We start from the raw sequence: 21,468 nt of genomic DNA, 5'->3' as shown, positions 1-21,468 counted from the left end.
AGACAAGCTAATTTCTAATCACTTCATTTAGTACTCCAGTGCACAAAATTTGTATAGATTTTCCTCAGAGTTGACACATCCACCCAAGATGGCAACCTAGACAAAATTTGTATAGATTTTACAGCCAATAAATTACTTTGAAAATACCCACATTTGTCCAAGACAACTTCTCTATGGTGAGCCAAGAAGTGTCTCCATGGCATTACTCTCAAGTCCCATCCAACCCTTGGCAGGAAAATTGAAATAAATTTAAAATAAGCTAATCTCTATGAAATAATAGAAAACAGGAATACCATCCGGCAAAAAAGTGAGAACCATTTTGTTACAGGGCTCTCAACCTTTTTGCCCCAATGTAACTACTCACTCAGCTACAATCTGAAAATATAACCATTCGACCGAAACGAAAAATGAAAGTACAGTTATTAGAGATCTTTGAGACCTCATTCTATTTTTTAACAGCATCATCCAAATCAGAGTAATTCCCACCCACTCACTGCCACCAGCTACAGCACACCCTTCACATGTGCCTCAGTGAGAATCACTCCGAAAGGTCATCTTCTGCTCCGCTGTACATATCAACATCTTCATTTTCCATAACCTTTTGAGTTCTTCCGCGGCCATCCTCAATTTCCTTCCCTACCGTTGAACGAGATGTACTTCCCTTTGAATTTGAGTATACCTGAATCACCACCAAATTAAAATTACGTAAGATAAAAATTCTGGTATTGTAATTATTGCGAATTTCTCTGCAATTTCATGATCATACCCCAGAATCCTTGCCCTCAATCACTGTAGCAATTGCTCTCCGCCTCACAGTTACTTGTGAAGGAACCGGAAAATGTTCAACATCATCTTTGGATCTTCCCTCACTGGCTTTCTTCTTTCTCAGATTAAACTTTGTGGGGAGAGGCTGCATGATCATGAGAAGAGTGTTATAACAGCACAAAGTAATGTCTGGGCACTATTCCCATCAACCAGCCCAAAAAAAGAGGGGAAACGAAAGAATGTTCAAGCACAGTATGGAGGAAGAATAGGTTACCACATAGCGAGCTTCGCCATCATCCATTGAAACTAAATACGATGTTGGTTCCTCTCTTTCATGTTGTACCTGTTCAGGTAACACCAGCAATACTTTCACTAAAAATTAAATAACAATTTGCTAACCTTTTAAAATAAGTACTATACATTGCAATAATACTCCCGAATCCAATTATATCGGATGTCTTCACTTTCGTCAAACATATCCTTCCCTAGCTGTCACCATAATACAATGAATGAACAATTAAATCACCATATAAATTAATAAGTGAGCATGACAGGGACACCAGCTTAGAAACTGCAATGCCTACAAATGATTTAACTCAACATAAGTCCATCTACCTCATTCGGAGAAGGAACCATGTAAGCCACAAATTTCTCTGGGTTGGCTGGATCAGAGCCTGTTACAGCATAAGCTTTCATAATTGCCTGCAACAAAGCACAGCATAAGCTTTCAGATTTGCACTTAATATAATTCATACTCCAAATAACATATACCAATAGACTCGACAAAAGTCACTTGGTTCTAACCATATATGCCTATGTCCAGGTTAAAACAATTTCCTGAACAATCACTTCTGTGACAACCATAAACACATTCAAGTATGTCACTCACCCTTGATTCATGGGCATCACGAACGGACTGGTCCAACTTGCTGTAGATTTCTGAATCAGCAGTAGGAGCGCTATCAAACCCAGCAACTATAAAATTATCATCATACCTGATAATAGTCGTTCTAGTAGTAAGTTAATATGTCGGAATGCAAAACAATCATGGGAGACAAAATATTATTGTTCAACGTTTTAGACCACCATTAACCCACTAGGAATTCATATAAATCCTTCATTAGTAGATAGAACCTCAAGTAATATCATACATAAAACCATGGATACGTGCAAAAAGAAGTGAGCACATATAAAACTTTCCCTCTGGAGGCATACAGAGCATGATTTGATCAAAGTGGTCATAGGCCCATATATTTGGCGGCTATAGCAAACATCAGCAATATAAGCTTGCAGAATGAACTAACGTAGCGACATAAATGAAGATCAAATATCAAATACATACTCTTACATGAGAATTAATGCCTAGGCAATGAAGCAGTAAAAACTGTACTAAAATCAAAGCAATAAATATCATCATACCTCTCAAAATCTGGCAGCAGAGGCAGAACCTCGACAGGTTTTAAATTTTTCTTCTCAGCATGAACAGGGGTTAACTTTGCTGCCTCAAATGATGCCTCAATTTCCTTGATTTGTCTTTCCCTGAAACATCATTAACGCCTTTAGAAAATAAAATGCGAAATTCTGTCATATATTTGCGGCTTGAAGAAAAATTTCCACATGGACAAGTCAGAAAAATGAAACCTATTGTTACGGTTCTCCAAAATACTCCGACCTCCCTTCATTTCTCGCAATTCCCTTACTTGTTTTTCAGTTAAAGACTGCAAATGTCAATGATATAGTCATGACACAGTTCAATGATTGTATCAAAAAAAAAAAGGAACTCAGGAAAACCATATAATCTACTACCTGCTTTGTTGATTCCGCGCTAAAAGATGATATGTACTGTGTTTTAACAAGCCACGAAAATCCTTTATCAGTAGGTCGTTCCTTCTTTCTTATGCCTTCTTTTTTCACAGGCGTAATTGATTCATCGTCACGCAACAATTCCTCGTCCTCTGGGGCAAGAGGAGGTCTAATGCTAGGACAACTAGTCAACAAATATGGAAAAATAAAGAGTAAGGAAAAGAAGAGGAAGATATTGTCATATTGAAGACTCTTTATCAAAAAGATAAACTGCGACCAACAAAGATTTAAGACTTGAGAGACAATACTTGTATACTCTAAGATCAAGCAAATCAAGAGGTATCCCAAGATCTGGCTCAATGAAAAGTTTGGGCTTATTATTTTTCTCCAAGGATGTAATCGTGTATTTTGTAAACCTGCAAAATGGCCGATGTGAGAAGAATAAACAAATTTATGCTATATGATTAGAATTAGATATGATATCTGAGAAAATCTAGGGTTTTCCAATGCGAAAACCTAAGGCGATGCGTTATTGGCTCCACAAGGCGAGGCGTAAGTATTGATGCGTTGCGGCGTAAGCTTTTCGGGAAAATATTTTTTTAGAAATATATACATACCATATATTTATATTAAAAATAATTCTATATGTGAAATATTAGCCTTTGTACTGTGATATAAAAATGAATAAAAAAAAATATGAATTCAAAGTCAAACAACAATATATGAACTGTATCGTTTTAAATTTTAATAAGAAGAGATGTGGGCTAGTAATAAGAGAAGCCCAATTGATTAACATGCAAGAAAGCAAGCCCAAGGCAAGACACTGTCCTTCAGATAACACAAGGAGGCTCCAAGCAAATAATGCCCTAAGCCCACTGAAGGAGAAGAAGATCCCAGAGAAACTGTGAAATCAGATCGCAGCTTGCAGGCTCCAGGCAAATAATGTCCTTCAGCTTGCAGGTGGCTATGTGGCTCCAAGTGAATCAATCCTGCTATTGTCGGGGATGACTTGCAATGGTCGGTCACAACTTGGTGCAGCTCGGAGGTTGGAGGTGGCTGATCGCAGTTGCAGTTGCAAAGATGATAAATGAGGTTGGAGGTGGCAGCTCGGAGGTCGGACCATCGGAGGCTATTTCAATTTCCAATTCACTGTAGTTGATGGGTTTCGACTTACAACCTAACTTCTGGATTTGTTTTTTGTTTTTTGTTTTTTATTTTAAAATTCCCCAAACCAGGCAAATCGACATAGCATATTCATAAACCTGTGAAGCATACGTTGCACCATGCTTCGATGAATTACCGTATAAAATACGTACGCTTAATTGGTTTCATTTAATCAATACACTTTGGTGCTTTTTCATGCCATTTCACACCAATTCGCGCACCAAAACGCGCATCCCAAAGGACCCGAACGTTTTTGAAAACACTGAGAAAATCATAAAGACATGATGCAGGTAATAAAGATACTGAGTATTTTGTGAGAAAACCTTTACCTTCAAGCCTTCAGAAAACAAATTAAAATACGAAGAGATAAATTAGATTTCTTTCACACCAAAGCTGGCCAACATATGCAACATGCATGCAGCAACACATAAATTAGATTAGAAAATCGAACAAGTTAAAATTACATACCGCTCTTTATCCTTCTTCAGAGACATAAGCTTTGGCTGTGCTGTTGGATCAGGAAGTTCATTTCGAAATCTTCAAAAGGAAAATATGCCAACAACAGGTACATATATTAGGCATAAAAACATAGCAAAGAGCTGTAACAAGAACATTTCTGACTCAAGAACATGCGGCTGTCCAATGCATCATGTTTACAAACCTAGAACTCGATCTAAAATAAAACTGAACTTAGAAAATGGCACACAAAGGACATCCTCTTTCAACTCTTCAACGAAAGCTCTACTTCTGCTGCCGGGAGTAAGTACATCTAAATACATTACCTGTGTACTAACGATGCTACTGGCAATGCCGCTAAAGGACCAGCAAGCTCACATGGGCATTCTCCTATGGTGATAGACTACATTATGGATAAAAATATTTGGTTCAACCTCAAAAGAGCCCTAGACACATCAAACTTCAAAATTGTCTCGACCAATTCCATATTTAACAACTCTTCCCTAGTCCAATGGAAAAAAACAAAATTCCATTCCTTTAACACTTGGAACTCTACTCCAAAAAAATCAAGTAAACAAACAAAATATAAAAAACCAGACTTGATGTCAACATACTCACTTCAACTTACACAAAAATGTCGTCGGCTTCTTCAATCTATTTTCGATCCTCTCGCCACTTAAGAAAGAAGTTGCCCTCCTATCCCCCATTCTTGACCCCACAACTGATCCATGTCCCTTCCCAAGGGACATCATCTGGGTCTTCTGTAGAATAGTGTTCTGAGACTCTTTAAAATGCTGCCTACCCCTCTCCTCTTGCCGTTGCTTCTCATACTCCCTCTTCTTCCTCAATCTCCTTTCCTCCTCTGTCTCGAACCGTCCCGCAAGTCCATTCGACTTCTTTGCCGTTGGGGGTGCAGGAACTTGTAGCTTCTGCTGTTCTTTTGAGCCCACCCCGTGATTCAAATTCCCATGCTCACGGCCTTTATTGCTACCACGGACATTTGATCCCCTATCTAGGCCAGTCTCTTGAGGAGGAGGAGGTGGTGGAGAACTAGGTGGAGGTGGTGGAGGGATTGAAGAGCTCGGGGGCAGGGGAAGAGGTGGCGGTTGCAAAGCCTGTGCTGGCTGATTACCATACTGTGAGTAGTACATAGAAGGCTGTTGTTGTGGTGGCATTGAATTTTGTGGTGGTTGTGCCGGAGGTGGTGGAGGAGGTGGGTATGAGGAATCTGGTGGCGGCGGTGGAGGTGGAGCGGTATAGGCATATTGTGGAGGAGGGGGAGGCTGTTGGTGTTGGGGTCTCGATGGAGGGTAATGGTAATTGGAAGGCACTGGAGAGTAACTTTGAGGGAAAAAAGGAGGAGCTGTCGCTTGTGCTGGTTGTGGTGGTGGAGGGGCTATTTGGGGGTAGTTTTGAATTTGATTGTACTGATTTGGCCTCTGTTGTTGCTGCTGCTGCGGTGGTGGAGGAGGAAGAGGGTTTTGGGTTGGTGGTGGAACAAACGACGATTGTGAAGGGAAAGGCCTATACGAAGCCATGACTGGGAATTATGTAGAACGAAACAGGTTAAAATCAAAAAACCCTAAAATTGATCAACGAGGGAAAAAAAAAACACACTCTGCTTCTCGACTTCTCCACGATTACACATCCGAAACCCCGACAGTATATGTCTATATCTTCTAGTATACAAGCGAAAAACTGCAACTGAAAACTGCAAATCACAAAATTTGATCGACAATCTACCTCGTATGTGGATCTCAATCAAGTCAAGTTGAAAAAATCGAACTGCCAAAACTAGAGGGATTCAATTGAGATGCCCAATCCCAGAGAAAACTTTAGAACCCCGAACTCCGATTACAGATACTGGAGTTAGGACAGCATTGCATGCGAGCGAGCGGTTTGAGTTGGTTTCCAAATATACAATTCCGGTGAAGCTTCTTCTTCTTCTACTTTTGTTTTTCGGTGGTTTCGACGTTTCGTCAGACCGAAACATCCACCCGTATTTCACATCTAAAGCCCCGTTTGGGAAGTCAAAAGCATATCTGCATATAGCCATATAATGTTATTTCAAATCTTTTTGTTGTCCTTTTTTTTTTTTTAAATATCCATATTGTCAATCGAGTCACTTCTATCTTTTATAATTTTATTTTATTGTTAAACGTATACTTGAATTCATATTTCAAATACTATTAGTATAAAGGTACCATTTTAATTAGTGCTTTCAAATTGTTTCTATAACAAAATTTGAGTACCATTTTAACCTTTTATTACCCTACATGTATATGTCATATTCTAAATGTACCATGCTATTAACTTTTTATTAGATTATTTTAATTTGTAATTTTAAGACAAAAAATATCTTGTACTTCAAACAATAGATCCATTAAACCCTTATAATTTTAAAAAGTGGGTTAAACGAGTCATCTTGTAATGTAGATCTATAACATAGCACATATCTGTAAAATTACGTCTTTGGGACCTTCCTTTTTTGCGCATAGCCTTTGAGTTAAGATATATATCTCTTTCACAAACTTAATAACTTCATCTGTGACCCTCAAAACATAATCCTCATCTTCATAATAATTTCAATAATCAAATAACAATGATGAGAAATAATTAGTTACATAGGTGGGTTTTTTTTTTTTTCATTCAAATATTTAGTACATTGATAATTAATTAGTTCATTCACTTGAGCTTGGGCCGGGCCTTCATTGTTTGTGGAATTATTGTGACCAAACCCAGCAAATGATATGGGCTGAAAGTAGAGGCCCAGGCATTGAGTAAATAAAACTTGCATTACATTTTTATTAAGGAACATAATATAGTACATATATATGTATATAATAATAATCATATAGAAGTTTTTGGATTTGTAATCAATCCAAGCTGTTTGTGGGATTTGTACTAATATAATTCACCAATCTCATAATTGGTTGATTAATTATTTGGGCCGACTTGCTGTCTCTATTGGGCCTGCTTGCCTTGCTTGGTGGAAATATGCTTCAAGCTTCTTTTTCAGTGTTGCATGTTCTTTCTTCACTTGTTGGAAACTCCTCATGCATCTGCCACATACAATATTCTTTCCATCATGCAAACCATTATATATATATGTATATATATACACAACTTTTTAAGAGTGTGGATGGGTGAAATAACAAGTGGGATCCACTGCTTTGGATTCCATATGTTTTAAATCAATGGTGAAAACATAGATGCCTAATTTAGGTGTGCATAGTAGAATTCTCCTATATATATATATTGTATGTATATGTATTACGTACCCTTCTCCATTTGCTGCTTTACAGTAGTCCCTGAAGACTGTGCACTCAGCTTTTACCTTTTTGGCTCCAATGCTGCACTCAAATGGGCAAAAGTAAAATTTGTACGTGTTAAAGCCAGCACAGAATATACTTACTGATACCTATGTGACTATATATACATATATAAATAATATGACAAAATCTTACTATTTATATAATTTTTTATGTAGTAGTGTGTGTGTATATATATATATACCTTGTGCTACTTCCGTTGAATTGGTGCATATAGCTGTCGAGCTTATTAAAATCAAGAGTCTTTTCCCTGAAAAAGTTGTACAAATATCCAAGTTAAGGGGAAAAAAAAAAGAAAAAAGGAAAGAAGAGTAGTACTAGTGTCTACGCTAAGAGTTGAGCATGCACTGATGCACTTACAATGCCTGTTGTATGTTGGAGAGTAATCTAGTTGAATCGCTATAGTACAATGTCACAACTTCTTCAACAAAGTTAGGGTTAGCTTCATCTTGCAGTTCCTCTAACTGGATGAATTGTTCATCAACATATCCCTGCACCCAATCACCCAAACAATGTTTATATATATACACACACACACACACACATATGACGACAATCAAGAAGTAAAATCACATGCAGTTATCTCCATTATATATATATATATATATGTATGTATGTATGTATGTATGTATGCATACGTAGTTTGTGAGCTAATGATAACGAAAGGACAAAGAAGAAAAAGAGAAATGAATTAAACCTGATCAAAAAGGGACTGCCTCATGAGTGCCACCTGCCTACGCATATGGTTTCTCTCCATTGTATAAATGTGGGAGTGGACAAAGAGAAGGTTTTGGTGATAATGCAATATATGACAAGGGACAAGGAGGGGGTTATATATAGTAGAGTACGGAATATGTCTTAGAACCCTCCTCCCACTAACCTCCATAAAAAAATAAAAAAAATTATTTGATGGTGTGAGAGAGCCATAAATGTACAATGCTACAGTGTAAGGAATCAATGTGATTCTGTGGCGAATAATCTTCCATATTTACTTATATTATTTGTTGTTGTTTTTTTTTTTAATCCATGTAAGATTTAGCGTTTTATGCACTCAATTAGGTGCATAAATATGTGATGATTCCTCTACAGCTTGAATGTCAATTTCCAATATGGTTACTAAATATGGCATGGATCCTATTTACCATATATAAGTAGGTACAATCAGATTTGTTTTGATGGCAAACAAAGATTATATTAATTAAACCCTCTTACATCATCAATAATCTAATTGAAATTCCAGTCTACAATACATGCAGCATTTCAATAATATATGGAGTTTAGCATTTACGTGATAGCTTAGCGCTACTGTGAACGATACTCTTGTAGCCACACGTTGAGTTGTAACCCAACTTGCATTGTCGTCAAGTGAAAAACTTGTATCAGATGTCAAAAAGATAAATTTGTATAATGTGATTCTCGGTTATTTTAAAAAGAAAAAAGAAATGAGTTGATGGAGTTGCTACAGTTGGCATATGCAGGGTAGTAAGAGAGTTTTAAGCCTGTATTACACATTAATTCCTTTCACTTTTTGCCGCAAAGTGAAGCAATGATAGGAATGTTAAGTGCGGATGATTAATCCATGAACAAATTAATATTCTCTCGCCTTTAAAATGTTTGCAGCTTTGATTGTGAAGTGTTCATCCACAATACAAATGATTCAAGCACTTATTCCTATTCCTACACCTATTTTTGTTGCCAAATTTTCTTTTGCAAATGTGGTCACATCTGCAACTTCGTCAGAATTTAAAAGCGTAGGGAGTGGGTGGGTGGGGAGTGGGATCAGAATACAATCTAGTGTTCTTTTGAGGGATATGGTTATTCTCTTTTCCAATCACTGTCTCCCATGTCAATAAGAAAGAATCACAACACCATGGAAATATTATCAATTCTTGGAAGTATTGCTGGGGGTTCTATTATGCATGGAAGGTAATTAATTCCCTTGCGAAATTATAAAAAAAAAGAAGAAAGAATAGCATAACTGCATAAGCATACCAGAGATGACACATCCTTTGGTTGTCACTTATCCCAGCCAAAAGAGTGAAGTGTAAGATTGGTAACATGAAAAAATTTACAAGAATTTAAAATATTTCTCCTCCTATACTTTGTATGAAATACAAAAACACTATAAATGTCTCATGTTGAGTACCAAGTGATCAAACCAGTTAGGCGGCTTTTAGAGAACAAAATCGTGCGGACCTTGAATCTAGAGTGGACAATACCAATCAAGTGGGATAGAGGCCGAATCGAATCAGTTTTAGTAAGACGTCTGTCCTCGGTTCAATTGTCATGCATGTATGTATATGTGTATATACACATACATATTATAAACAATTAGGATTCCAAAACCCTTTGGCACCTTTATAAAGTTTCCTAACAATTACAATAACAAATAAACAAGCAGGATCGAAATTAAAGATTCCAGGAACATATATTATTAAATATTTGATTCTAAGCTGCATGGTTATTGGCTTATTATTGCTATAATTTAGTCACAGGAATCATTTATATATATATATATATATATATAAAAGAGAGACCAGGTTCTCATCACATCTTTTGATTTGAAATTTTTTGCATTAAAACTGTGCTAAAAGCCAACCCAAAATTTATATTAACCATCAAGATTTCAATTTCAGTAACAATTTCACGATGAAAGGAAACAAATTATGCATGTGGAATTGGAGGGTACAAGAATTGTAGGGAGTCGAAATCCGGTTAGTTAACGTCAACACATTACAAAATTAGCAGCTTGCTCATGCTGGACCTTAGAAATATATATCACAATCCCCTCCCTTCAAGAATGTGCTTATGCGAATAATCCAAACTTGTGGGCATTGATGCAATCATATAGAAGTACCTTTAACATTGCGTTCTCTGTCGCCCTTTCATAGATATTCTTCTCCCAGCATCAATTCTCCACAAGAATCCATTTTCTTGTCAGATATTATTAAAAGCAGCACTAGCACTAGATGCTGCTTTTTCTCCATCTGCCAAAGTTTTATCAAACCAGAAAAAGAAAGTCCCAGAAGAACCACCAAATTAGGGTTCATGGCCAAAAAAGGAAAATAATGCTGCCAAACTTGTCAGAAATACACGATGTTGATACACACCTGGTGGGGCAAACGAATGGAATTGTGATACACATCCATCACATGGCCAAGAAAATATATGAAAATGCTGTTTGAACAACAACATGCAAATATGAAAATAATTATTCCTCAAAATCATAATAAAATGCTTCACATTCCATAAGTTATGGCCAATGTTTAAGACTGTTTGAAAGAAACTACTGATATAGTATTATGTTAACCAAAGATTTTCCTTAACAGGAAACAGGAAAACAAATACTTTAAATAGTCGAATGTTTTTGGTTCAAGTATGAATTCCCATGGCGCTTTAATACATGTAAAAGCACAGTACCCCATAAAGTGCAAACCACTATACGCACACTGAACATTTGAACATGTTTCATTTACAAACTAAAGGTCAAGCTAAGGACATTAACCTTAGTTTGGGTGCACTACTTAAGTGCATCGTAGAAGACAATCAGGAGTCGATACCCATTAGGCCATTACCAATGCTCTATGTTTTATGTGTATTTATACATTTGCACCGTACCATATCGATCTTGTTCTCATTGCATCTCATAACTCATATCTACATTTCTGCGTGTCCTGAATCCATTGCCCACAAGTGTTGTTCACCTATTTTTTTGTTTAGATATTAGTAGTTTTTGGTTTCACTGGTTTTCTAACCTTGGAAGACACTAGTCAAAGTGCTTTTACATAACCATAAAGCACAGTGTTCTCTTATAACGTATAGAGAGGAACTGAGGAAGCCAGCTCACTAATGCACAAATACAACTTTTACCTGGGATCGCCTATGGAGAAGATCAGAGTTATCTTCCTTCAACACCACTTTGATGTAAAACTCTCGACGACTACAAAGAGAACTGGATTCATTTCCAGCAATTATAAGTGTTTGCCGTGCAAATAACGAACATGTAAAAAAAAAGTTCATGCTCAGTTTCTCTACTACATATATGTATAATGTTCAAAAATATGTGATTAGAAAGAGGCAAACGAAAAATTCCTTTAGTAACCTTTCAACACTAAACACATGTTGTTGTCTTGTTGATATCATTTCATGTCTTTTGGCATTGAGTTTTTGCAGTCAGTGTAGTTAATGACAGTTCTACGTCATGATGCATAGTTCATATCCTTATTTTCCAAGAGATTGAAAATAATTCCAGTAGCATACCAGGGCCTGGAATGAAGGCTTCTTTAAATTGGAAATTTGACTAGGTAAACTAAAAGTTTGAAAGCCGTAACAGAAACAAGACAAATTAATACAGACTCACCACTTTGTCCAAATCCATCCATGGTGGACTCCGTAGGCAGCAGCTTCGAACTAAAGATTATACAAGAACACATTTAAGGTTCACTTTTGAGTTTTGACGTAGTATATGATAATGCAGAACTAGATAATCTCCTCACTCAAACAATAGCACATTTTTCCTTGGTGATTCCCTTCCTCCTACAAGATCAGACGAAATAGTTTATTTTTGTTAGAAACAACACCCACAAAGTGATAAAGATTTCTAGCAGTTACAAAGAAAGATTTCGGAATAGTGTTTATGTCATTCAATATATCCCCTTAATCATTTTTATTACCATTCCTACCTTCCTTTTCCGTATATGTGGCCTTTGGTTTTGATTTGCTTCTTGAAATAAGTTTCTCCTCATTTCACACCTCTCTTCTTCTATCTTTAACCTAAATAATTAGAAAGCCAAAAACATCAAATAGGCACTTTATCCCTTAGTCAAGCTCATCAACCACCTGCCTTCTTTTTACAAACTTAATATCCAGTCAATATACTTTATTCATGGATATCACACATAGCATCCCCTCTTAATAATCATTTAACTCACTAAACGGGACACTAGAATAAATCTCAAATACAAGGAAATCATAGCAACTTGTTAAATGTTATCAATCTATCTATCCATCGGTTTAATAATCCGTGAGTGAGCTCAGATATTGATCAAATGAAACATGTTCGAGACAAATTAAACAATTCTGTGTTTTATTCAACGAAATTCTTCAAGGCACGAAGACACATAGCCTCATTGATGCGCAAGACAATATTACCAGCAGTAACTTCAGAATTCCATGTCAAAATCTGCCATATTACTAAATTAGAAAACATGTCTTGCTCGACCGCAGAGTTCACAGCTCCTCTCTTTTGGTCTCCTTTAATTACAAAATTCTAAATTGAATATAAAAGGTGCCTACCTTCAAAGAACATCTCTATTTGAAGCAAAATCATTCCCTTAGTAAGTCAGCGCAGATAGGAAACATCGACGACATCCGTACGCATCTATAAGAACGGCCAACTTTCGATTGAGGCCCACGCACAATATACTATCAAACAGTAATCTGATGAACAATCAAGTAAAAGGACAAGAAATTTCCATACAAAACATAAATCAACAAAGACCATGAAACGAACAGAGGAGTTCAATAGGCGTGATCGTCTAAAATATTTGTATAGAAGAAGTACCTTTCTTGGCTCGTGTTTTCCTTTCGAGTCTTGCTTCTCGTTTTCCCAAGAAACGAACAGAGGATTTAAACTTTAAAAGAAATTATAGGAATGTTATTAGGGGCGAGAGCTAATTTTCGTTTTTGCGTTCGTCGGTGGCAAGGTGGAATAGGGAAACGTGTTATATGACAAGTATCAAGATTCAACGGCTAGATTTTCTCTCTCTCTCTCTTCCCTAATTCATAATTAGGGCGTCTTTCCATGTTTAGGGTTTAACTTCTGTGACCATAATAATATTTTTAATTTTACTTGCTATATATATATATGTATATATATATATGACCCTGGAAGTTGATATCATGTGATGGGATCCCACATCGATTAAGTAAGAAATGAGCGATTAATAGATAACGAGTTCCCATTTCTCACAACCTAGCCCAGTACTCTTCGACCCAAAGCAGACAATATCATACTGTTGTTGGGCCTGTGGGTTACACGAATTTATCCAGAGTCCAACCTAACTTGTTAGAAGATATAAGACCACCATCATCATGGCATAACCAATAAGGTTTAACAAACCGCAGGCCTTAAGAGTTTGGTTAGCATTCCTGTTTCCGCTTTAGTTGCTTATGAAGCTGTAAACCTTCTATTCCTTGATTGCTACGATGTACTCTGATTAAAAAAAACTGCAGGTCTTGCCTCCTCAATAAGAAAAACGTAGCTGCATCTGAACAAAGGCTGTGTTCAGTAATCTGACATCTATAAACATAAGGATAATGCTTATATAGACTTTTTTTTCTTGCCATACTCATTTGTTATTGCATATGTTTACAGTTAGAAAGGTTTAATAGTTCTAAGCTTTGCCTAAGTTATTAAGACCACATAACGTCAAATGAAGCAAGATTCACGGGAAAAAAAAGAAGAGATAATTGTACAGAGAAAAATGGGGGTGGGGGGTTAGGTAACTAAAACCTGCTCTTCATCCCAGTTCAAAGAGCTTGGATGGCACCATTGTCGCTCTTGTTTAAATCTGACCTGCTTGCTGGAGCATTTGCATGAAACGCTGACTGCCTTGAGGATTCTGCCATCAACTTTAGAGAGAGTGGTGACGGCTCTCTCTGGCCTCTGCCTGTCTCTCCAAGGCTGAGTTGAGACATGCCTACTAGTTCTTCTACATTGACAGGTTCCTTGGGAAGCTTTGGAATCGGCTTCAGTACCTGATGATTTGATTGTGATGTCCCTGTGCCATCTTCATGCGGGCCAACGGTTAAAGGCCAAAATGGATAAGCGACAGGCACATATGCGGGAAAGAATCCAGGGACAAATGTAGTGAATTCACTTGCCCCTGGAACAACAGGTATGTTGTCACTCGTTGAGGGAACAGTTGGCTTGCCTTGGTTTGACCCCATAAGACTTTCTTCAGGTTCTTCTTTGATAGTTTCTGCAGGTGTAGCTTCCATGGGTTCATATTCTGTGTTCAGAGAGAGATTTAATGAAGGCAGTAGTGCATCCAGGTTATCATCTCCTCTTCCCTGAGGAGAAGGCAGAAATGCTTGATCTTCTGCAAGTGACAGCAGATCTGTGGCCTAACCAAAATATAGCAAGGCATTAATTTCCTCAAGAATGAATGACAGACATGTGGAACATTCATAAATGAAAATTTACGGCACACCACAAGCACGATGATGGCTTGTTATCATTGCATTGCGCTGAAATTTTAAAAAAATGTAATTCAGAAATGAAAAACAGAGAATGAAAAGAAGAGAGAGCAATAAGCAAACAAAGACGATGGAACTCAAAATTCCTCGCATTTTGATGTGTCCATCCTTTCAAGAAAGAGAAATCCATCAAATACTTTTCAGCATTACCGTGCATTGAAATTTTGCTAAGACTTGGATGCAATGTAATTAATTGCCAAATTACATAAAGAAAGGCATACATCAAATTAAAATGTAAAGCCACTTGCATGAGTGACTATATGCTCTTATGAAAGAGCTCGGAAATGTTTCCAGTCATGAAATCAATAAAAAGGAGCAAAGACAAACCACATCTGGAACCATGTCAAAGAGGCTGGAGCGTCTCTTTCTTCGAGTAGCATTAGTATGCCGAATGAAGTACTTCTGAGCGTGACTTGCTACCTGGGTAGGAGTCCTAGACACAACATAATTTCTTGCTATTCCACGCCAGTCCCCTTTACCCAATTTCTGTAGTCCAATTAAGAACATCCTATGCTCCTCTTCTGTCCATGGGACACCTGGAAAACAGACCCATGTAAGTTCATGAGTCCCAACAACAATCACCAAGCCTGTTTGAGAATGAGAAAATGTATCTAACAATCCATGAATACAAATAAAAGCAAACAATTCCCTTGCCAAGGTTTCAGCAATGGAGACAGGGTGCCGACATACTCTGACATAGCAGGGACACTGTTTCATGAAATTGAAACCATGACCTCTTAAGTTTCATTGAAAAAACTTCATTACTAGGCCAAGGTTTCATCCTTCAACAGTACATCTCAGACTACATAATTTTCCACAGAAGAATTATTTGACATATACGAGCAAGCCAATGATATCTGTGACAACTAACGTACATTGTTGGGAAGCAACAATATAGATAGGGTGCATTCAAAATAACTTGACGCATGGGAAGATGTATTCCTCATACTGAAGGCCAACAATCAAATGAAACTAAGATACATTTCATCCAGAAAAATAATCTAGTTCTGACTTTCCGGAGCAGAGAGAAAATTAGTAGAGACAACATGAACTCAAATTAACTTCCAAGCATTTGAATTGCGTGTTCCTCGATATCACTTGGCTGCAATGCACGTCTTGATGCTTATGAGCTAAAATGATGATGTGAAAATATAATCAGCTACAGATCAGAAGACACTGTATCCTAATCATTCAACACAGAGTCACAATGGAAACTGCTTAAAGGTAAATGAATCATTATTTGATATCGCCACCGCATTCTCGCCTTCTTTTTTTTGGATAGAAAAACACACATCAAACTCAGAAATAAATCTTCCAAGTGTCAACAATGCTCCTGATACGTAAAATGAATTAAACCAATTACCGAACTCAACAATTACAAAACTGTGCCAAAGATATGCGAAGGGCATAAAAATTCATTTATGAAGCCAGTGAAAGGTAAGTTCCTGACTTACAGCAGAAGCTGCTAATGTTTTATTCCCAACCCCGACACCCTTTAGATGTTGTCTCAATGACATTTCACAGCATGATTGAGGCAGGATCCAATATCTACCATACTATCTTTTTTTTGTAACGCAAAACACTATATCTACCATACTATCAGGCTTACAAGAAGATTCTAAAAAATTACAGCTACCTCGAACATTGAGTTTGAACATAATAAAACTTCACACCAAAAAAAGTTATGAAAAAACAGCTACACTAAAACCTGTGGAAAGATTGCCCTGCCACACCCATAACTAAGGTGACAAAGAACCACATGGCAATGCAGTGCAAAGATATAACTCAACAAACAATTATAATTATATAATATACTAATGTAAATCCGTCCATACAGCAGGTTTAAATCATGGCCTATTCATTTTTTTTCATTTTCTATAGAACTAATTTATGTGAATCTAATACCAGAAATATAACAAAGTCTCGCCCCTTCACCAGTTGAAAGAAACACAAAGGCAGATTTGAACTCCTCAATGAACATGATTATGCACCGAGTATTGTAGTAAGTAGTAACTTTGAGTGAATCAAATTTACAATTTCCAATTATTCTCCGACTGTTACCCTTTTATGTTCAAGTAAATCAACATTGACTACAAAAAAAAAATTGAAGGTTTTAGTGGGAAAATTTTCAAACTTGCGCAAGGTAGATGGCTGAGATATATTTTTATGAGGCCAACTTTAGGATAATTATATAATTGACTTATTTTCATGTACTTCCGGATACAAGCACCATATTTTGTCTCTTAGTACCAAAGAGAAACTTGAAAACATTCAAGAAATCACAGAGCTAACAAGAAAACAAATATTGTCCTCCAGCTCTTTGAATCAAAAGTGCCAAAAAGGGAATGTATTCCTTCATAAACACTAGGGAGAGAAAAATAGGGGGGGAAAGCTTGAAAATGTTGGGACATTGATAATTTGGTATAACATAAATGGCTAAAGAGAGAGTAAAAGGAAAAAAGAAAAGAAAAACATCTCTTCAAAACCTATATTGGTCAAAAGTGCCAAAACAGGAATGTATGAACTATTCCAGATACCAAAAAACAACAAACAAACAAAAAGGAAGGCTCTTATCTTCACTGGTTATTTCAAAAGTAACAAAAATTATTCAGAGAAAACATAGATCATTAACTATGTTGTTGTTATTCACATATTTGACCAAGAACAATACCAACACAAGTTGGTAAAACAATAATATCTCTACTTTATTAAAACGATAAATAAAGATTAGCATGGTAACAATTTTTTGACTATATAACACTCTAGAAACATAAAAGAAGAAGATAAACTACCAATGGTGTCCTCCCAAATTACATAACGCTTTAATTTTTGTTTATATTTCAAAGCAAAGTAGAGGATAAAAATACGTCTAACCCAACAAAAGCACCAAAATAAACAGACAAGCATTTCCAAAACTTAATAAAAATACCCAAAAAAAAAAAATAGCAATCTTTCTCATCTCTAATCAATTTTAGGAAACATTTACCTTTCTTTCTCTCACCGCGTCGACTGACCAACCCGGACCCATGGGCAGGGTCATCGGACAAGTACCCATCGGGCAAGTGATTCGGGTCACGAACGTGCTCCGACACAGGCGAGTCGGGATTGGGCGACGCAGCGGCGGAGGACGAGCTATAGTAGTGCGCCAAGGACAAATTACCCATACTCGCACTCTTCTTAATAATAGACCCATCGGTGAGCCTAACCCCAAACAGCCTCACACCCCCAGAGATGCCGCACGAGGAGGCAGACGACGAACCGCCGGAGCGGGCGGAACATGTGCGGGAGTTGTGTCCGTCCTTGCTGCAATGCGAGCACCGACGAGTCATCATAACCCGGCCCGCCGAGTCAGCCGCACCGAGCCAAATCAATCAAATGAATAAGACAGTGAGAGAGACTCTATCTGCGTCTTATTCGTATACGAGAGACCGAGACGGTGCATGCACTTAGCGAGAGAACTGGGAATCGGATTTATTCGGGAGAGACAGACAGGGTAGGGGTAACTTGGGGATTTCGTGCTTTTAGGAGAAAGAATACAAGTCGATGATTGCGGGCAATCGCCAATCGATCGTTGAGAATACATGGATCTCCTATTTTACCCTTTTTAATAGGATAACGACCTGCTTGAATTTATTATTATTTTATTTTTTTTCCAATTCTTTAAAACGACTAATAAATTATAAATGTAGATGTACTGATGTAGTATATTGTACGTAATTGGATAATTTACGCCTTGCAAAACTTAACGATTGAATAGTGACACAATCACATAGATTTTATTTTTTGGGATGTCTATCCCTATTTTCTCTCAGTAGGGGTACTTTGTAATGGTAAAGTGTTATGGGACCAGATGTGACTGTATTGTAAAATGTGTTTTGCTTATGTGGTTGTATTGGGATAAACGTTTTGTTGACGTGAATGTATTGGTATAGGGATGACAAAAAAACCGATCCGAGCATTATCCATAGGATACCCGGTCTATTTAAAATCCGAAAACCGATCTTATAGGGTTTGGAAACAGTTTTGGTTTTGATTTTCAAACCCGTTACGGTTTAGGGTCGGGTTTGGTTTTTGATGTTGGGTTTAGGGTACCCGAACCGTTTAATTAAAAAAGTGAATTATAGTAATAACATTATAAATCATATATGTAAAGATATATTATTAGGATGCTAAATTTAACATGATCAAGCATATTAAATAAAATAATATAATAAAATTATAGATTATATATTCAAACTTGAACAACATGATAAGTCATATTATTTTTTAAGAAATTGGATTATACATTTATTAAAAAATTAAAAAAAAATTGAAAGTTAAATGGTAAACGAGTACCCGATGGTAAATGGTTATGGAACGGTTCCGGTTTTGGAAATTTAAATGGTTCTTTAAACGGTTTTAGAACGGTTTTGGTATTGAGTACCTTAAATGGAAACGGTTTTGGTATTCACTAATTGGAAGGGTACCCGACCCGTTGTCATCCCTATATTGGTATTTGGTGTTTTTGGTGTAGTTTTGTTATGAATAATATGAATGAATGAAATGTTGTTGACCTCCATATTGGGTGGGAAGAGAAATTGTATAGAAATTTATGTTTTGTTGATGTGGTTGTATTAGAATATGTGTTTTGTTGATGTGATTGTATTAAAATACATGTTTGACTTGATTTTTTTGTTTAATAGAGATGGAACCGGATTAATATTTTTATTGGCCCAATAAATATTAAACCATTGCATTGCAGTTGCCCTAACCCTCCGAATTGTTGTGCCAATCACATCCTAAGTGATTTGATATTAAGGAGACCACGTGGAAGTTATGTGAGAAAGGCCCCTCAAACATGTCATTATCTTGTCCTTTTTAACTTTTCTTCTTTAAAAAATGTTTTCCTTTTAACTTAATACATACCCCATCAAATTGAGTCTATAAAAATATTAATGTGTCGCACAAATCAAACAGACATTAAAAGATCAGACGCCAATGTCATTGCTTCTAGTGTAAGTAAAGGAGTCCGTGTCCAACTCAACGCATCTAGCACCAATCACATACATACATACATATATATATATATATATATATCAAAAACAATTGTGGTCCAAATACCAAATATTAGAGTGCCAATACTGCCCCTTGTAATTATCATGTTTAGCTGATTATCAGCTCGGTTTGCGAGGCTATAAAAAGAAGAAACTTATATATCTCTCAAGATTAAAAGTTTGATTTGTACGGACACGTGAACGTGTGTCAAAAGTTGGCATTTTCTTGGATTAAGGCCGTGGAACCACATGTTTTTTTTTTTTTGTGGTTTGTAAGTCCATTTGTCAAGGTCCAAGATTTGAGTATCTACGGTTTTTTATTCTTCTGTTTTTTAATTCATTAAAGTCCAAGACAAGATAACATAGAGCCCCTCCCTCTCCCTCTCCCTCTCCCTCTCCCACTCCTTTGTATGTACCAAGTGATAATATCTATCTATCTCATCTATTCCATATATATAAACTTGAAAGAATTATAGCCTTCTCCCTAAGAGTTCATTGTCTTTTTCTTACTTGCACATTTGGTCATCCTTGACTGGCCCTTTTTATCTTATTTTGAGGAAGCATAGGGCAGTATTGGCTTTTTGCTGGACCAGCAAAGATCTATATTAGGTCCCACTTCTATTACATAAAAAGTCAAGTCAAACACGTCTCTCAATACAACCACATCAACAAAACACATCTCTCAATATAGTCACATCAACAAAACACAAATTCCTATACATTTTTCCTTCCCACCCAACATGGAGGCCAACAAATTCTCATTCCCTCCATATTGTCCACAATAAAACTACACCAAAACACAATCTTCCAATACAACAACATCAACAAAACACATCTCCCAATACAGTCACATCAGCAAAACACAAAACTCAATACAACCACATCAACAAAACACAAAAACCCATATATAATTGTTGCCCAGACAAAATAATACAATTATAAGTGCTCTTTCTGGGATTGTGTTTTTTGTCTTTATTTATGGTGGGTTAGATGCGAGCGTCTGAAAACTATGAAGTAGATCTCCAAAATGACAAGATTCTCTTAGTGAGACTTTCATCATTGAATGGTTTTTAGATTGTGGATCTGGATACTCACCACTCTTGCCTATCACCTGCTCTCTCTCTGTGTGTTTCTTTTTTTAATCGAGAATGGAATTTGAATCCTAACCATTAAGATGATACATATTATTCTTACCATTCCAACTAATAACTCGAGCGTTGCTCTCTATCCATGTTTTGGATTGGTTATTAGTTAGAAAAATATAAGCTAAAGAAAATAGTACATAATAATTTCGAGTCAGTTCATGAACCAAGGGACAAGTTTTTCTGTTCATTTCATAATGGACCTCCTATAGCCCAAGTTGGCTTAACCCATGGGCCTAATACAGCCAAATCTCTATTAAGGCCAGCAAATCTATATCAACAAGCTAAGTCAAGCCCAAGCCCCGGCACACAAGTGTACCAAACCTAAGCCAAAATTGTTTCAACACTTTTATGTTAAGTTCCAAACCAACAACAACAAAAACGATAAAGGCAAATGTAATGGTGAAGTGGTATTGGACCAACAAAGATGTTGTCTTTTGCTGATGTGGCTGTATTGTAAAATGTGTTTTGCTTATGTGGCTGTATTGGGATAAGTGTTTTGCTGATGTGGAT

At 36.7% G+C, this 21,468-nt stretch overlaps 3 protein-coding genes and 1 long non-coding RNA gene across 5 annotated transcripts; all 4 read right to left on the bottom strand.

Annotated features, from left to right (window-relative positions):
* Window positions 1-234: 234 nt before the first annotated feature.
* LOC120011114 (protein PAF1 homolog) lies at window positions 235-5,726 on the bottom strand. The gene is made up of 12 exons (XM_038862164.1): window positions 4,807-5,726; window positions 4,201-4,269; window positions 2,877-2,984; window positions 2,572-2,752; window positions 2,407-2,483; window positions 2,185-2,304; window positions 1,655-1,760; window positions 1,381-1,467; window positions 1,186-1,254; window positions 1,040-1,108; window positions 767-910; window positions 235-679 (listed from the first exon to the last, which is right to left on the bottom strand). The coding sequence occupies exons 1-12, from the start codon at window positions 5,724-5,726 to the stop codon at window positions 539-541; spliced, it is 2,091 nt and encodes a 696-aa protein (XP_038718092.1). The 3' UTR covers window positions 235-538.
* A 1,312-nt stretch (window positions 5,727-7,038) lies between these two features.
* On the bottom strand, window positions 7,039-8,308 carry LOC120010041 (histidine-containing phosphotransfer protein 4). The gene is made up of 5 exons (XM_038860723.1): window positions 8,218-8,308; window positions 7,881-8,011; window positions 7,705-7,770; window positions 7,470-7,541; window positions 7,039-7,250 (listed from the first exon to the last, which is right to left on the bottom strand). The coding sequence occupies exons 1-5, from the start codon at window positions 8,275-8,277 to the stop codon at window positions 7,130-7,132; spliced, it is 450 nt and encodes a 149-aa protein (XP_038716651.1). The 5' UTR covers window positions 8,278-8,308; the 3' UTR covers window positions 7,039-7,129.
* Window positions 8,309-10,630: 2,322 nt separating this feature from the next.
* LOC120011175 lies at window positions 10,631-13,296 on the bottom strand. 2 transcript variants are annotated; one of them, XR_005470997.1, is made up of 6 exons: window positions 13,084-13,296; window positions 12,816-12,959; window positions 12,203-12,293; window positions 11,881-12,056; window positions 11,391-11,472; window positions 10,631-10,697 (listed from the first exon to the last, which is right to left on the bottom strand). It is a non-coding gene; the product is annotated as an uncharacterized LOC120011175 (long non-coding RNA). The 2 variants fall into 2 exon arrangements; XR_005470996.1 differs by lacking the exon at window positions 12,203-12,293 and having other exon boundaries at window positions 13,084-13,284.
* Window positions 13,297-13,815: 519 nt separating this feature from the next.
* On the bottom strand, window positions 13,816-18,240 carry LOC120010098 (transcription factor MYBS3-like). Its single transcript, XM_038860798.1, has 3 exons — window positions 17,767-18,240; window positions 15,108-15,316; window positions 13,816-14,648 (listed from the first exon to the last, which is right to left on the bottom strand). The coding sequence occupies exons 1-3, from the start codon at window positions 18,110-18,112 to the stop codon at window positions 14,052-14,054; spliced, it is 1,152 nt and encodes a 383-aa protein (XP_038716726.1). The 5' UTR covers window positions 18,113-18,240; the 3' UTR covers window positions 13,816-14,051.
* Window positions 18,241-21,468: the final 3,228 nt, after the last annotated feature.

The sequence above is a fragment of the Tripterygium wilfordii genome, chromosome 12 (genome assembly GCF_013401445.1).
Source record: "Tripterygium wilfordii isolate XIE 37 chromosome 12, ASM1340144v1, whole genome shotgun sequence".
Taxonomy (NCBI): domain Eukaryota; kingdom Viridiplantae; phylum Streptophyta; class Magnoliopsida; order Celastrales; family Celastraceae; genus Tripterygium; species Tripterygium wilfordii.
The sequence above is the reverse complement of the archived record's forward strand: the minus strand, read 5'-3'. Positions and strand labels throughout refer to the sequence as shown.

Bases quoted from the DNA above. Each gene is read 5' to 3' on its own strand.
- LOC120011114 (XM_038862164.1), bottom strand. From the start codon at position 5,726: ATGGCTTCGTATAGGCCTTTCCCTTCACAATCGTCGTTTGTTCCACCA. The intron at 2,753-2,876 runs GTATTGTCTCTC...TTTGTTGACTAG, and splicing joins CTTGATCTTAGAGTATACAA to TTGTCCTAGCATTAGACCTC. The intron at 680-766 runs GTATGATCATGA...GTGGTGATTCAG, and splicing joins TTGAGGGCAAGGATTCTGGG to GTATACTCAAATTCAAAGGG.
- LOC120010098 (XM_038860798.1), bottom strand. From the start codon at position 18,112: ATGATGACTCGTCGGTGCTCGCATTGCAGCAAGGACGGACACAACTCC. The intron at 15,317-17,766 runs GTAAATGTTTCC...TCTGTTTTCCAG, and splicing joins ACGCGGTGAGAGAAAGAAAG to GTGTCCCATGGACAGAAGAG. The intron at 14,649-15,107 runs GTTTGTCTTTGC...TATTTTGGTTAG, and splicing joins TTGACATGGTTCCAGATGTG to GCCACAGATCTGCTGTCACT.
- LOC120010041 (XM_038860723.1), bottom strand. From the start codon at position 8,277: ATGGAGAGAAACCATATGCGTAGGCAGGTGGCACTCATGAGGCAGTCC. The intron at 7,542-7,704 runs GTATATATATAT...ATTTGAGTGCAG, and splicing joins TTCAACGGAAGTAGCACAAG to CATTGGAGCCAAAAAGGTAA. The intron at 7,251-7,469 runs GTACGTAATACA...TGTATGTGGCAG, and splicing joins AAAGCAGCAAATGGAGAAGG to ATGCATGAGGAGTTTCCAAC.